The sequence below is a fragment of the Chelonia mydas genome, chromosome 14 (assembly GCF_015237465.2).
Source record: "Chelonia mydas isolate rCheMyd1 chromosome 14, rCheMyd1.pri.v2, whole genome shotgun sequence".
NCBI classification, from domain to species: domain Eukaryota; kingdom Metazoa; phylum Chordata; order Testudines; family Cheloniidae; genus Chelonia; species Chelonia mydas.
Genome location: NC_051254.2, coordinates 35,889,582 through 35,906,770, shown reverse-complemented (window position 1 = coordinate 35,906,770; position 17,189 = coordinate 35,889,582). Strand labels below are relative to the sequence as shown.

At 45.0% G+C, this 17,189-nt stretch overlaps 1 protein-coding gene and 1 pseudogene across 1 annotated transcript; both read right to left on the bottom strand.

Moving 5' to 3' along the window:
* Positions 1-2,243: 2,243 nt before the first annotated feature.
* On the bottom strand, positions 2,244-5,273 carry LOC122462931 (annotated as a pseudogene).
* A 7,885-nt stretch (positions 5,274-13,158) lies between these two features.
* On the bottom strand, positions 13,159-14,218 carry LOC102941397 (olfactory receptor 6N1). The gene has a single exon (XM_007059068.3). The coding sequence runs from the start codon at positions 14,185-14,187 to the stop codon at positions 13,159-13,161; it is 1,029 nt and encodes a 342-aa protein (XP_007059130.2). The 5' UTR covers positions 14,188-14,218.
* Positions 14,219-17,189: the final 2,971 nt, after the last annotated feature.

Sequence of the window (17,189 nt, the reverse complement as noted above, 5' to 3'; positions counted from 1 at the left end):
CCCCCTCACTCCCGAAAGTATTAGGCAAATTCATGTCAGATAGTTTCAGTCAACAAAAACTGTATTTTTTTTAGGTGAATAAACTGTTTAAATGAAACATTTTATCCAGTTCTAATCCCAAATGCTAGACTGATGCCCTAACCAGTAGAACATCCTTCATATCTTCCTTCTTCACGGCTTCCACCTCTCTCCCTTCTCTGTGCCCCCAATCCTCTCTCTTCAGCATATCTGCCCTCACTTCTTTTCATTTAGCCAAATCCTTCCTAACTAAACCCAGTCCCAAAGCAGTAATCAGAATTAAAAACAAAAAGGCATGGCTCTTCTGTGACATTGTGAGGCTTTGACTCTCTTTCTTCTGTTTGTGTGTTGTCTCTAGGCTTGGTAGAACTGGATAATATTGATGTTTATTTTTAAACATTTTTTATTATTTGTATTGATTTAAATTTTCACAGTTGTGGGAAATTATGAGGAGGGTCAGAGAGTTTTTTAATGACAGTAGCTGCTGAGATTCAAACTGTTAAAGCTTTGTAACCACGAAAACTCAAAGTCAGCATCACATCACAACATACAGAGTAAATAGCCCTAAATCAAACTCTAATTAGTTCTCAAACAGCATTTTTCTTACTTAGCCCAACTGTAAATTTTTCACACCCCGGACTGACAAAAGTGCTAGTGTAGACAAGGCCTGAGACTCTCTGACTCTGTGTTTGTACATTGCCCAGGACAACAGGGCCAGGGCCAGGTTTCTGGAGGGTCCTGTTACAGCATGGCCATAATACAAAGGAATAATGACAATAATATTGCTTTGTCAATAGTCATAAAAGCTGCAATTTTAGGGAATTACTGCTGCCCCGTAGTGCCCATAGGACAGGATACCTGCCCCTTTCCCATCCCTCACCCTCTACCGGGGTAGCCATTAAACAGTACAGCATCCCCTTTGTCAGCAGTTGCCTTGTTTTGCCATCCAATGGCTCTTACAGTGAATAAATGCCTGTTTCTTAATCACAGGTTTCAGAGTAACAGCCGTGTTAGTCTGTATTCGCAAAAAGAAAAGGAGTACTTGTGGCACCTTAGAGACTAACCAATTTATTTGAGCAAAAGCTTTCGTGAGCTACAGCTCACTTCATCGGATACATACTGTGGAAACTGCAGAAGACATTATATACACAGAGACCATGAAACAATACCTCCTCCCACCCCACTCTCCTGCTGGTAATAGCCCATCCAAAGCGACCACTCTCTTTACAATGTGTATGATAATCAAGTTGGGCCATTTCCAGCACAAATCCAGGTTTTCTCACCCCCCCCCCCACACACACAAACTCACTCTCCTGCTGGCAATAGCTCATCCAAACTGACCACTCTCCTTACAATGTGTATGATAATCAAGGTGGGCCATTTCCAGCATAAATCCAAGTTTAACCAGAACGTCTGGGGGGAGGGGGGTAGGAAAAAACAAGGTCAGTAGGTTTCTGGCATAGGGTGGTGTTTATGTGACCATCATTTATTAGCACTGTAGTGTCCAGGAAGTGGATCTCTTGTGTGGATTGGACCAGGCTGAGGTTGACGGTGGGATGGAAATTGTTGAAATCATGGTGGAATTCCTCAAGGGCTTCTTTTCCATGGGTCCAGATGATGAAGATGTCATCAATATAGCGCAAGTAGAGTAGGGGCGTTAGGGGACGAGAGCTGAGGAAGCGTTGTTCTAAGTCAGCCATAAAAATGTTGGCATACTGTGGGGCCATGCGGATACCCATAGCAGTGCCGCTGATCTGAAGGTATACATTGTCCCCAAATGTGAAATAGTTATGGGTGAGGACAAAGTCACAAAGTTCAGTCACCAGGTTAGCCGTGACATTATCGGGGATAGTGTTCTTGACGGCTTGTAGTCCATCTTTGTGTGGAATGTTGGTGTAGAGGGCTTCTACATCCATAGTGGCCAGGATGGTGTTATCAGGAAGATCACTGATGGATTGTACATGTCTGTAATTCATGTCTGTAATTGCGTGACCAGAGAGATTGACGTGTTCTCCGACTGGTTTATGAATGTTATAATTCTTGACGTCTGATTTGTGTCCATTTATTCTTTTAGGTAGAGACATGCCCCGTAATCTACTCCGTGCCTCTGTAATACAGGGATGTGAATTCCCTCCCTTCCGGCAGTGATTGTGAGGGATCCTGTCATTTTATTTTTGTGATTCATTCTTTTAAAATTTTCATGAAGAAACAAACAAGAACAATTGTTACAGCTCGTACATGTCGCCCGACACTGCACATTTCACAGGCTAGCTAAAAAAAATATGCAATTATGCAACTTTGCAACTTGTCAAAACTACAAGACTAGGCAATAGAAAATCAGGCGAACCTTGCCTGCGAGGGAGGGGGGAACAACAATTTTTAAAAAAGACACAAATGGGCAAAAAAAATGAAGTTGGGGAACGGGGGCAGGAAGTGGGAGGGAGAAAGCAGAGAGGTCCCGTGGAATGGAAGTCAGGCATTATTTCATCACTTTTTATCCAAAAGTATCTGGAAACAGGGCCAAAATTTCTTCAAATTCATATAATGTCTTTCCATATCAACAAGCTCTTCTTTCTTGAGGTGTCCCATTGTTAATGTTGGTGAGGGCCACCTCACATACCTAGATAGAATGACTTGAACGGATCATTTCCCACCTCCCACTCCATTTGAACACACAACAGGTTACGAAAATTCTGTGTGCTCTGAAAAATCTTGGTGTCTCAAGTGGGGGTCCCCAGTGGCTGAGGCACCCAAAATCAATGTATCCTTTCAAATATTTTGTCATTCAGCCGGGATTGTCAAGGGACCTAATGGAGTTCGGTAACACAACCCCATTGAAATTTAGATCCCTAACCCCCTTAGGATCCTTTGATAATCCCAGTGTAAATTGTTCTTTTATTTTATATTCTTGAGCTTAGTGTATGGAATTGCCCAACTCGAACCAAGTTTAATACAGTTCAATTTTATTCTGAATGTAAAGATCCTGGTATTGACTGATCTCACATTTCATATATTTGCACATCCTCAAATATTATAGCAGCACATTCCCAAAGACCTATCCAGAACTAGGGACCACGCAGAATCTGTTTCGATAAAACAATAAGCCAGCTCTGCATCTCATCATTTTCCCTACAGTAAGAAATAAAAACCTTGTGATTTCTAATTTCTTGTGTAACCCTTCTGCCAGGCCAAGTTGATAGCAGCAAGGGCTGGGTTCAGTACACAGGGGTTCCCTCTCATCAAAGCAAATGCAAAATTGGCTCGAGCCCCCACCCAGTGACCTGGGAAAATCTTACACACCCCCTGGGCGCCTCAAAGAGGCAATACTTCCCCTCTCGCAAGCACAGAGTCTCGGTGTAGCAGAGAATCTTTAATAACATGAGGTAAATGACATCAGCATTAATTTGGGGAAACACCACAACTAGTGCTCATTAACCAAACCATGAGCAAAGACCCACCCCAGAAAATTGGGCCACATCCTTTCCCTCGGGTTCTTGAGTCCCAGAACCCAAACGTCTCTTGAGTCCAGCAATCCACAAATCACCCAAAGTTCAAAAAGTCCAGCCCCAGAGTTCAAAAGTTCATCTGCAGACTGTTACTACCCAGTCTGGCTAAAATGTGCCTGTGTGTGGAAGAGGTAAGGGGCACCTTACGTGTCCTGAAGCTGACTGCCCCACAGAGCTCCGCTCCACCACGACCAGCTCCGCTCAGCTCACCTCGCCGTCTCACGAACACTCCGCCAGCCTATCCACGAACAGCACCACTGCACTCTGGTTCTTCTGGTGATTTCAGCTCATAGTAGTGGGAGCCTTAGTGCTGGTGCACCATAAGGCCAAAGTAAATTCAGCACAGCACCTGTATCAAGACTCTTAATAGACCCAAAATTAGCTCTGACATTCCACAGTGGAGAGAGACAGAGGTGCAATTGGTGTTTCAGGCCCTCACAAAGGGGCCCACACCACCAGGTACAAATACCTGTCTCAAACATCTCTCAATTCACAGAGTTTTGGAACCCATGTCCTTTGCTTAGCGAGTGCTACTTAGTTGATGGTAAGTCCCTCCATCATAACAAAAGGCCAAGTACAGTTCCAAGCACAGTTCCCATAATCAGGGTAATAACAATTTATTCTTCCTGCCCCAATAACAGAGACACTGGGGATCCCACAACAGCCAAAGTGACCATTTGGGCAGCTATGGCCTCATTCTAGGCGGGGTGGGTGTGCCTATGCAAATGAGATCAGCCCCTGAAGTTCTTTTCCACAACTTGCCACACCTCACCACCAGATGTCAGGGTGGAGCTCATCCTGACTCTGCTTTTCTACACATTTACTGACAATTTTTCTCAGGGCCTCTTTCACCTCTTTGTTTCTCAGGCTGTATATGAAGGGATTGGCCATAGGTGTCAGAATTGTGTAGCAGACAGAGAACACTTTGTTTAGGTCTCTTAGTGTGTTGGTTTTTGGGAGCAGATACACAATGATCAGGGTCCCACAGAAAATGGTCACCACAATGAGGTGAGAGGAGCAGGTAGAAAATGCCTTTTGCCTCCCGGCGGTGGAAGGGATTCTCAGGATGGTGAAGATGATACACACGTAGGACATCATGGTTAATACAAATGGAGGCAGAGTGAATATAGCAGCCAGGATGGTAATGACAAGCTCTATCTGGTTGGTGCCATTGCAGCAGAGATTTAACATTTCTGTGGATTCACAGTAGAAATGATCGATTTTATTGGGGCCACAGAAAGTTAATTGTAACATAAGAACTATGACTATGATAACAGCCAGAAATCCATTTATCCAAGACCCAGCTGCTAACGGCAGGCAGAACCTGGTATTCATGAGGGCTGCATAATGGAGCGGTTTGCATGTCGCCGAGTACCGATCATATGACATCACTGCTAGCAGATAGTTTCTTTGCTGCTGCAGAATGCTAACAAAATAAAATTGTGTCATACAACCACTAACAGAAATGGTATTGTCCCCTGTCAGGAAACTGGCCAGAACCCTGGGCAGGAGGGTGGAGGTGTAGCAGGTCTCCAAGCAGGACAAGTTCCCCAGGAAGAAGTACATGGGGATGTGAAAGTGCCGATCAGCCACAACTTGGCTGGGAACATCCTCATTGTTGCGCTAGGTCACAATGTAGATCACTAGAAACAGCAGGAAGAGTAGGGTCAGCAGTTCAGGAAGATCCCTGAATCCCAGGAGGACGAATTCTGTGATGGACGTTTGATTCCTCCCTTCTGTGTTTGCCATGGGGTGTATCTAGGAAGGATAAAAAGTGAGGAAGAAAAAAATACGTCTTGGAGATGATTGGCAAAAACATACTTAAGCTTTAACCCAGCAAAGAAGAAGTTGGGGGGGAAGGAAGCCCCCTGGTTTGATAATGGAGTTGCAGGAACAGAGCTGGCTGGCATGTTGACTCTTTGGATATATTACTGTAAGTTTTATGCAGCAGATTTAACAAAATATCAACATCTCTCAAATCGGACCAGGAACCCAGTTGCTATGTTGAAGGGTCTGAGAGCCCACCATAATGGGCAGCCATTTAGACACACATAGTTTGATTCACATCATCTCATATCTCTTCTCATGACAAAGTTTGTCCAAATGTGGGATACCATTACTGAGACAGTCTTCATATTTTTGTATAAGCCAAATCAATCAATCAATAAATCTAGTGTTGGACGTCAGACTAGAGGATCTAATGGTCTTTTGTGGCTTTCCAATCTATAAATCTATGAATGTACCTCTATGATTCTTTCACACTGTTACACAGTTCCAAAATATCAAAAATTCCCAACAGGTAGAGCCAGATTTACCACCTTTAGCAAATATTAATAAGCGTTGAAAACCCTTTCCATTATATAAGTTGTGGAACCTGAAAATGTTTAAATTGTGCTGGGAATTCTCTCCCTGTAACATGAATTCTTGGACTATTAAGGCTGAGACTTCGATAGTACTCTATAGGAGTTAGGCACCCGCTCCTCTTGACGAGTTGGGCACCTAAATCCATTAAGAAAAGGAGTACTTGTGGCACCTTAGAGACTAACCAATTTATTTGAGCATAAGCTTTCGTGAGCTACAGCTCACTTCATCGGATGCATACTGTGGAAACTGCAGAAGACATTATATACACAGAGACCATGAAACAATACCTCCTCCCACCCCACTCTCCTGCTGGTAATAGCTTATCTATTAGAAACATGGTGCGGCGGGGGGGGGCGGCGGGTGAGAAAACCTGGATTTGTGCTGGAAATGGCCCAACTTGATTATCATACACATTGTAAGGAGAGTGATCACTTTAGATAAGCTATTACCAGCAGGAGAGTGGGGTGGGAGGAGGTATTGTTTCATGGTCTCTGTGTATATAATGTCTTCTGCAGTTTCCACAGTATGCATCCGATGAAGTGAGCTGTAGCTCACGAAAGCTTATGCTCAAATAAATTGGTTAGTCTCTAAGGTGCCACAAGTACTCCTTTTCTTTTTGCGAATACAGACTAACATGGCTGTTACTCTAAATCCATTAAGGCACTTAGAAAATTCCAACCAATATTGGTAGGCAAGTTAAAACTTTTATTTCACTGATTTTTCTATTCTCTCTCTCTCTCTCTCTTCTTAAGTAATCAGCTGTATATCTATCTCTCTATCTCCCACGTATATAGAATGAGTGCTGTGTGTCTGAAGGCTACAGCGTCCCTGTTTCACCATCTGTGTTTATCTCCAGCAGCTACAACTGGCTTTGTCCCCTGCTATGGAATCCTCTCTGGGACCTTGTGACCAGTGTGAACCTCTAGTGACTCAGGATGGCCTCTTCAAAAACAGGTGGGATCAACTGGTTCACAGAAACATACCTAACAATGAGGCAGGTTGCCCCCTGCAACCCCGGCCTCTCAGATAATCTGACACCCCAATCAGAATCTCTCCCCACTTATTCATAGATTCCAAGGCCAGAAGGGTCCCTGGGATCATCTAGACTGCATCACTGTGAAACACAGGCCTGAATTAATTCCTGTTTGAACTAGAGCAGATCCTTCAGAAAAAACATCCAATCCTGATTTTAAAATTTCCACTGATGGGAAATCCACCATGACTCTTTGTAAATTGTTCCAGTGGTTAATTACCCTCACTGATAAAAACTGTGCCTTATTTCTCGTATGAATTTGTCTAGTTTCAACTTCCAGCTCTTAACCCTTGTTATACCTTTCTCGGCTAGATTGATGAGCCCACCCTTATCACATTTCTGATCCCCACATGGTTACTTACAGACTGTGATCCGTTCGCCCCTTAACCTGCTCCTTGTTAAACTGAACTGATTGAATTCCTTGAGTCTTCCAATCCTTTAATCGTCCTCATGGCTCTTCGCTGAACCCTTCGTGAATTGTGGGCACCACAACTGGACGCAGGATTCCAGCAGTGGTCGCACCAGTGCCAAATACAGAGGTAAAATAGACTCTCTGCTCCAGATTACCCCGTTTATACATCCAAGCATCACATTAACCCTTTGAGCCACAGGCTGTTTTTTTATCCACTCCGAAGTCCCTTAGTTCAGGGTTCCTGCCCAAAGGTCCCCTGGGGGTTGGAGAAGGGCGTCTGAACCTGACTACACTGGTTCATGCAGTGTCGTAGCTGAAAGCTTGTCTCTCTCACCAACGGAAGTTGGTCCAATAAGAGATATTACCTCACCCACCCTGTATCTCTAATACACAGCTTCATGCATTTCTCCCACGGGGCTTTTCCTTTTGAGCATCAGACCACTGAGGTCTGTCTACAGCTACCATGCGGGAGTGCTTGCAGAATTTAACCCTTAGCGACCCATACCACAGCCACCCAAAGTAACTGTGCGTATCAGCAGGACTTGGACCTGGCCCTGTAAGGTTAACGGGTAAGTAATATCCCCATACTGCAACCTGGCAGTGCCTGTAGCTGACTCATTGCCTGTGGCCCATAATCTGCAGTGGTTGTATGCCACGGTAAATTCCATCCTGCGTGATCGGACTGAAAGTACTCTTGGCTCCTTGACCCTGTATTCGCCCATGGGGCGCACCAAGAAGTGTCCAGGCAACAATGTGGATCCCAGCCAGCTGCCAGGATGGCCCTGCTTCTCTGTGTCTGAAGTCCTGGTACTGACCTCAACTCTGACTTGGATTCTGACTCCTGATCGACCCCTGGAAACACAACTGGGATGCTGATACCTGGTTTTGACCCTCGTCCCAATTCCTGATTCTGTCTCCGGCTCTGACCCTCGGCTTGACTCTTGACCCTGATACTGACTCTGATCCCTGGCTTCAGTTCCGGGATCTCCAGCTCCTACCACTTGTCCTACCTACCTTTGCCCAGCATCCTGACACAGACGATGTATCGTAAAGATGAATACAGACACTTCCCACATTCTTCACAGAAGGCAAATCTTAAATTGCTCATGCTTAATTGCTCAAGCACTTTAATACCCCGGTTTGGAAGTAGATATATAAATGCAAAGCAGCAGCAGTTTGGAATTGGGTGCTCACCTCTATTCGTAGGACAGCTCTCACTGGAGTCGATGAACTCATTTCTCAGGGTTTGAGACCAGGTGGGTGAGGTAATACCTTTTATTGGGCCAACTTCTGCTGGCGAGAGGCATGTTTTCGACACACAGAGCTCTTCAGGGTTTGGCAGACAGGACTCCGGTTCCACTGAGGTTCTTGTCTTTCATCATTCTGCAGAAATGGGACTTTCTCATTTAAGAGACCTGCAGTTATCTGAAGGGATGAGCTGGTGCCTGTGATCTACCTTTGGAAAATGGGCTTCCCCTTCGATTTAATAAGTGTAAATGCTCTCTCACAGTTGTATTCTTTCTTCATGCTTTCCAATACAGTCCCACTTCAACCTTTCTCCCACTTGGTTCATTTTGTGCCTCCAAAGCTTTGTAGCTAACAATGCCCACTGTGAGTTGCAATTATACAAGTCCCATTCTACATCATGTTTTAGTCTAATGATCCTTTGTGGAAAATATTTTAGATCATGGACAAACACCAGCTTACATTTTTGGGAGATGCCTGTCCAAGGTGATGGCCAGTTATCATGTACTTGCACCGCCCCGAATTAGTATTCAAGAGATGCTGCCATCTAATGGGCATTTTTTAAAATAGCAGCCCATATCTCACTCTTACAACATGCTGCCACCTAGTGGCCATTTTACAGTATAACTTTCCCATTATTGACAGGTTTCAGAGTAGCAGCCGTGTTAGTCTGTATCCGCAAAAAGAACAGGAGGACTTGCGGCACCTTAGAGACTAACAAATTTATTAGAGCTTAAGCTTTCGTGAGCTACAGCTCACTTCATCGTATGCATAGAATGGAACATATAGTGAGAGAGAGAGAGAGAGAGAGAGAGAGATTAGTTGGAAGTTACCATACAAACTGTGAGAGGCTAATTAGTTAAGATGAGCTATTACCAGCAGGAGAAAAAAACTTTTGTCGTGATAATCAAGATGGCCCATTTAGACAGTTGACAAGAAGGTGTGAGGCTACTTAACATGGGGAAATAGATTCAATATGTGTAATGACCCAGCCACTCCCAGTCTCTTTTCAAACCCAAGTTAATGGTATCTAGTTTGCATATTAATTCAAGCTCAGCAGTCTCTCTTTGGAGTCTGTTTTTGAAGCTTTTCTGTTGCAAAATTGCCACCCTTTGATCTTTTACTGAGTGGCCACAGAGGTTGAAGTGTTCTCCTACTGGTTTCTGAATGTTATGATTCCTGATGTCAGATTTGTGTCCATTTATTCTTTTACGTAGAGACTGTCCGGTTTGGCCAATGTACATGGCAGAGGGGCATTGCTGGCACATGATGGCATATATCACATTGGTAGATGTGCAGGTGAACGAGCCCCTGATGGCGTGGCTAATGGGATTAGGTCCTATGATGGTGTCACTTGAAGTGAGCTGTAGCTCACGAAAGCTTATGCTCAAATAAATTGGTTAGTCTCTAAGGTGCCACAAGTATTCCTTTTCTTTTTGCGAATCCAGACTAACACGGCTGTTACTCTGAAATATGTGGAGAGAGTTGGCATCGGGCTTTGTTGCAAAGATAGGTTCCTGGGTTAGTGTTTTTGGTGTGTGGCTGCTGGCTTCAGGTTGGAGGGCTGTCTATAAGCGAGGACTGGTCTGTCTCCCAAGATCTGTGAGAGTGAGGGATCATTTTTCAGGAGAGGTTGTAAATCTTTGATGATGCACTGGAGAGGTTTTAGTTGGTGGCTGAAGGTGATGGCTAGTGGCGTTCTGTTATTTTCTTTGTTGGGCCTGTCCTGTAGTAGGTGACTTCTGGGTACTCTTCTGCCTCTGTCAATCTGTTTTTTTCACTTCAGCAGGTGGGTATTGTAGTTTTAAGAATGCTTGATGGAGATCTTGTAGGTGTTTGTCTCTGTCTGAGGGATTGGAGCAAATGCAGTTGTATCTTAGAGCTTGGCTGTAGACAATGGATCGTGTGGTGAGCCATCAAGGGCTCGTTCACCTGAACATCTACCAATGTGATATATGCCATCATATCAGATTTATTGATTGATTGATTTGGCTTATACAAAAATATGAAGACTTTCTCAGTAATGGTATCCCACATTTAGACAAACTTTGTCATGAGAAGAGATAAGAGATGATGTGAATCAAACTATGTGTGTCTTTGCAACAAAGCCCGATGCCAACTCTGTCCACATATTTATTTAAGTGACACCATCATAGGACCTAATCCCATTAGCCACGCCATCAGGGGCTCGTTCACCTGCATATCCACCAATGTGATATATGCTATCATATGCCAGCAGTGCCCCTCTGCCATGTACATTGGCCAAACTGGACAGTCTCTACGTAAAAGAATAAATGGACACAAATCTGACATCAGGAATCATAACATTCAGAAATCAGTAGGAGAACACTTCAACCTCTGTGGCCACTCAGTAAAAGATCTAAGGGTGGCAATTTTGCAACAAAAAAGCTTCAAAAACAGAATCCAAGGAGAGACTGCTGAGCTTGAATTAATATGCAAACTAGATACCATTAACTTGGGTTTGATTAGAGACTGGGAGTGGCTGGGTCATTAAACATATTGAATCTATTTCCCCAAGTTAAGTAGCCTCACACCTTCTTGTCAACTGTCTAAATGGGCCATCTTGATTATCACGACAAAAGTTTTTTTCTCCTGCTGGTAATAGCTCATCTTAACTAATTAGCCTATCACAGTTTGTATGGTAACTTCCAACTTATCTGTATGTATATCTATCTCTTACTATATGTTTCATTCTATGCATCTGATGAAGTGAGCTGTAGCCCACGAAAGCTTATGCTCTAATAAATTTGTTAGTCTCTAAGGTGCCACAAGTCCTCCTGTTCTTTTTCCCATTATTGTATTGGCTACTGAACTCTATTGGTCACTAGTCAGTATTTCTGACACCCCCACCCGCCTCATTTCCTCTACTCTGCTGCCATCTAGTGTTGATTTCCCAGCATGACAGCCTGTTGCTCTTCTCTCCTCTAGTGGATTCTTCTCTCTGTAGCTGCCTCTTTCCCGGTCTTGACTCTCATGTCACCTGGTGGCCCTTATTTAATATAACAGCCCATAACTCACTCCATAACATCTGTTACTATCCACCTTTCACTATGCATCACAGAGGTCCTCTTCTCTTCAGTGCTCTCTACTCAGCACTTACACACTGTTATACAGCTTCACCTCCCTTTCCATTGGTCATTTGGCAACATAAGTTCTCCTTTCTTGCCCTTCCACTTTGGCTGCTGTTCATTGGGCAGCACAGCTGCACCTGTCCTCTCTGCCCTCTTGTGGCCCTAGACAGCATAACTGCATCTCTCCTCATTTCTTACCTACTGCTAGGTGGGTGCTGTTTCAAACTATAGCCACTGGGAACAAAATGGTGCAAAAAAATGATTGCAACATTAGTGGCTACAAGAGCGCATACAGTGGCAGCAGCTCTCAAAGGCTTAGCAGGGGTTTCCCATCCATCCAGTGTCTTTCTATAGGTGTGGGTTCTGTTTCCAATGCAAATGCATAGATTGAAGCTACCATGACAGATTCCCAGTGGCTCTCCAGGCTGAGATTCTCAGAGGCGTGTAAGGTGATGTGCATCCATCTCCCATTTCAAAGGGATTTGGGTGACTAGCTCCATCAGGTCCCTTGGGAAATCCCTTCCACAGAGTCGGAGCCCTACAATTCTCACTGGTGCCCAGCTCCCCGACCTCTGGCCAAGCCCTGACGTGCTCCCAGTGACTGAGCCAGCACTGCCGTGTTTGGCATCACAGGAGTTCTGCCCGTTGGTAGGTGGTTGCCGCTTCCTCTCACCATAAGTTGCCTCACCCCCTGAGGAAAGGGCCCTGTGTGAAGCAGAGCTGCCTGGGGCACCTGAGGCTGACTAGACACTGTGCCCTCAGAACTAGCCCTCTCGGACATTGGGCTTGTTGCAGTTAGTTTTGGGGATGCTCATCGTAACAGGTCCCCTCCCTTTGAACTGCTCTGTGCAGCTGGTGGAAGCAGAGCAGCTGGTGCCCTGCAGGGCCATGAGCAGAGTCCCTCTTCAGTGACCGTTTGACAGACCCGACCCCCGGAACGGCCCCAGTTCTACGGGTGCCCTGGCAAACCCCCAGCTGGGCCTGGACAGTCCCAGGGGACCTGGCGTGTGAGTCTACCTCTTTGTTTGCCCAACCTCCCTGCCTCCAAGGGCCCGGTGAGCCTGGAGCTGTTGCTTTCCCGGAGCTGGTCACAGCCGGGTGTAGCCCAGATAAGAGCTATAACGCTGTTCCTGGTGAAGTGTCCAGAGGTCACTGCTGGGGCCTGGTTGTTTGCCTCCGGCCTCTGTGAGTTCAGTGAAGATGATTGGTTTGCAGAGGGTTATGACGGTAATATGCACAATTTCAGGGGTGCCAGATTTCCCAGGCTTACGTTCCCAACTCTGCTGCACAAGGAGTTACTATTTTTATTGTCCAAACATTTATTTTGATCAAGAATGGCTTTTTTAAAGATCTAAAGAATTGGTTACAATTTTGTCTCCATTCTGCCTAGTGCCCATAACTCCATGATGGGAACATGGTTATGGCCAGCTCCCTCCCTGGTCCTTCCACTGAGAAGGACAACACTGCTGAGATTTTCACTAGGACTTTTCAACTTAATTTTAATGGGGGATGATTGCTGAAATCATCCAGACAGCCTGAGGTTTTCAAAGCTAAGTTATCTCCGAGTCTCTGCACATTTTTGCGAAAGCCACATTTACTGACTGCTTTCCTCAAAGCTTCCTTGACCTCTCTGTTTCTCAGGCTGTAGATGAGGGGGTTTACCAGGGGGGGCAGGACCGTGTAGCAAAGAGAGAGCACTTTGTTTAGGTCTCTCAGTGTATCACGTTTCGGTAGCAGGTACACAATCATTAGGGTTCCATAGAAAATTGTCACAACAATGAGGTGAGAGGAGCAGGTGGAAAAGGCCTTTTGCCTCCCGGTGGTGGAAGGGATTCTCAGGATGGTGGCGATGATGCACATGTAGGATGTCAGGGTTAGTAGGAATGGAGGCAGGGTGAATACACAGGCTAGTATGAAATCCATCAATATGACCTGGTGGGTGTCACCACAGGAGAGCTCTATCAGTGGAATGGCATCACAATAGAAATGGTCAATTTCATTTGGGCCACAGAATATTAACTGTGATAGGAATAAGACCAAGATGGTAATAGCCAAAAAACCATTTAACCAGGAGCCAGCAGCCAACTGGAAGGAAAACCTGATATTCATAAGAGTTGAATAGTGGAGGGGTTTACATATCGCTAAATACCGATCATAAGACATCGCTGCTAGGAGATAGCATTCTGTAGCTGCCAGAGACCCAAAGAAATACAGTTGTGTGATGCAGCCACTGACTGAGATGGTTTTGTCCCCAGTCAGGAGACTGGCCAGCATCCGGGGCACGATTGCTGAGGTGTAGCAGGTCTCTACGCAGGACAAATTCCCCAGGAAGAAGTACATGGGGCTGTGAAGATGCTGGTCAGCCACAACGAGCACCACAATGAGGGTGTTCCCAACCACGGTTGCCATGTAGATCACTAGGAACATCAGGAAGAGAAGAATTTGCAGGTCAGGGAGATCCCCGAATCCCAGGAGGAAGAATTCAGTGATGGCTGTTTGGTTTCTGCAGTCTGCCATTGGTTGAGTCTAGGAACAATAAATCTGTGGGACTGAATTGGAAGGACACAGAGTTAAAAGTTAATCTCGTGAATTAATTCCATAAATATTCAGAAACTCCCTCCCTCTCCTGGTTACAGGCTGAAATTTTAAGGCTAAGTTTAGATTTCAGAGCAAAGTGCCAGGAAACTGAGTCTGAGGACAGAACATTGCTCTGATGGGGAAGAGGGTGTTCGACACGGATACCAGTGATTACTATAACAGCCCATTTATCTGGTAGCCACATACTGCTATGACAGATCAGATCATTTCTCTGTCTATCATATCCTAACTAGTGACATACCAGAGCTTAACAATGATGCTTAAATGCTGTATTTCATTTCTGGCAATGGCCAGAATCATGCCATGTCTTAGGAGTCAAAATCAAACATCAACTAAAATCTTGGACTGAGATTTTTCAATGTGGTCTAGAGTTCTTAGGCACCGTCCTGCTGTTAGATTTCTTTCCATGAATTCTAACACTATATCCTGGTATATTCAGCATTTCAGTGCCCTGTAGGAGAAGGAATAATTTTCACCCCCTCACAAGAGATCAGTTCATGCCATAAATTATGAAGTGGAGTAAATTCTCCCTTAGTGCCTGTGGTGGTGATGGTGACATGGTGAGGGACTGGCAGTGCCTTTTCTGTTTCCCAACAGTAGTTATGTAGCAGTCATAAAATACAGCTCTTTGGAGGGTGGATCTTAGGAAGGTGCAAAACCAGGCTGATGTGCAACCCTAACTGGGGATGAGTTATAATGAGTGTGGGATGTTAATACAGGAAAGGCACTGGGTGAAAAAAAATGCTTTCCAAACTCAGAGTCTAGAAACAATCTGGCATGTGTGATCTGGGCTAGTAAGACTCTATCACCACTCGCCACCCCATTGAAAATGCATGGAATACCGGAGACATTCCAGAATACTGGAAAGGGGCAAATATAGTACCCATCTATAAAAAGGGAAATAAGGACAACCCAGGGAATTACAGACCAGTCAGTTTAACTTCTGTACCTGGAAAGGTAATGGAGCAAATAATTAAGCAATCAGTTTGCAAACACCTAGAAGATAATGAGGTGATAAGTAACAGTCAGCATGGATTTGTCAAGAACAAAGCGTGTCAAACCAACCTGATAGCTTTCTTTGACAGGGTAATAAGCCTTGTGGATGGCGGGAAGCGGTAGATGTGGTATATCTTGACTTTAGTAAGGCTTTTGATACTGTCTCTCATGACCTTCTCATAAACAAACTAGGGAAATACAACCTAGATGGAGCTACTATAAGGTGGGTGCATAACTGGTTGGAAAACTATTCCCAGAGAGTAGTTATCAGTGGTTCACAGTCATGCTGGAAGGGCATAATGAGTGGGGTCCCACAGGGATGGGTTTTGGGTCGGGTTCTGTTCAATATCTTCATCAAGGATTTAGATAATGGCATAGAGAGTACACTTATAAAGTTTGAGGACAATACCAAGCTGGGAGTGTTTTGGAGGATAGGATTAAAATTCAAAATGATCTGGACAAACTGGAGAAATGGTCTGAAGTAAATAGGATGAAATTCAATAAGGACAAATGCAACGTACTCCACTTAGGAAGGAACAATCAGTTGCACACATACCAAATGGGAAATGACTGCAGAAGGAAGAAGTACTGTGGAAAGGGATCTGGGGGTCATTGTGGATCACAAGCTAAATATGAGTCAACAGTGTAACACTGTTGCAAAAAAAGCAAATATAATTCTGGGATGTATTAGCAGGTGTGTTGTAGGCAAGACACGAGAAGTAATTCTTCCACTCCTGGGCACCACATTTCAGGAAAGATGTGGACAAATTGGAGAAAGTCCAGAGAAGAGTAACAAATACGATTAAAGGTCAAAACCTGGGTTTGACCCACATCCCAATCCTGACTCTGTCTTTGGCTCTCACCCTCGGCTTAACTCTGACTCTGATTTTGGCTTGACCCTCAGCTTGACCCTGACAGTGGCTCTGACTCCTGGCTTCAGTTCTGGGATCCCAAGCTCCTGCCACTAGTCCTGCCTACCTTTGCCAAGGATTCTGGAAGTTTTCCTGGACCACCCCTCACACTTGTACAAGGCCAGACCTGTGGGACATGGAGGCAGTGGGTCACCCCCTACCCAGCATGTTCCAAGGGGCACTAAACACTCCTGAACAGGTTGACAGCACTCGGGGAGAACTTCCCATGGTGCGAACACAAATGGGCAGCTTTGACCAACACTCCGTGAAGTAGTTGGGTTACATCCTGTCTCCGAGGGCCTCCAAATGGACCCCAGGAAGGTGAACGCTGTTCAGACCTGGGCGGCACCCCTGGAACATCAAGGAGCTGCAGTGCTTCCTTGGGTTTGCTAATTTTTATAGGCATTTCATGCCTGGGTTTTCAGACCAGATAGCCCCATTGACAGTGCTCCTCTGCAAACACGCCTCTTTCACCTACTCTCCAGAGGCTCAACAGGTGTTCGACCAGCTCAAGATGGCCTTCACCAGTGCTCCAGTCTTGATCCATCCTGACCCAGTGCAGGCCTTTGTCAGTGAGACTGATGCATCTAATGTTGCAATTGGGACCATACTTCCCCAAGAATCAGCTCCTCAACAGCACCTGTTCCCTTGTGCTTATTATTCTAAGAAACTCACACCCAGCAGAACAAAATTATGAGATTTTAGATACGGAGCTTCTAGCAATCAAAGTCACCTTCGAGGAATGGCACCACCACCTTGAAAGTGCCCAACACCCAATACAGGTATACACAGATCATAAAATCTTGGACTATCTCCGTAGGGCAAAGGCGCTGAACCAAAGACAGCTTCAGTGGGCCCTGTTGTTCACACACTTTTATTTTACCATCACCTATCACCAGAACAAGGCAGCCAATGCCCTGTCCTGAAAAGGGGAACACCTCCCTGACCATACCCAGCTGATGTGCATCCTCAAGCCCTATATTTTCCTGGATGCTCTATTCCCCAAGACCACTT

Bases quoted from the DNA above. Each gene is read 5' to 3' on its own strand.
- LOC102941397 (XM_007059068.3), bottom strand. From the start codon at position 14,187: ATGGCAGACTGCAGAAACCAAACAGCCATCACTGAATTCTTCCTCCTG.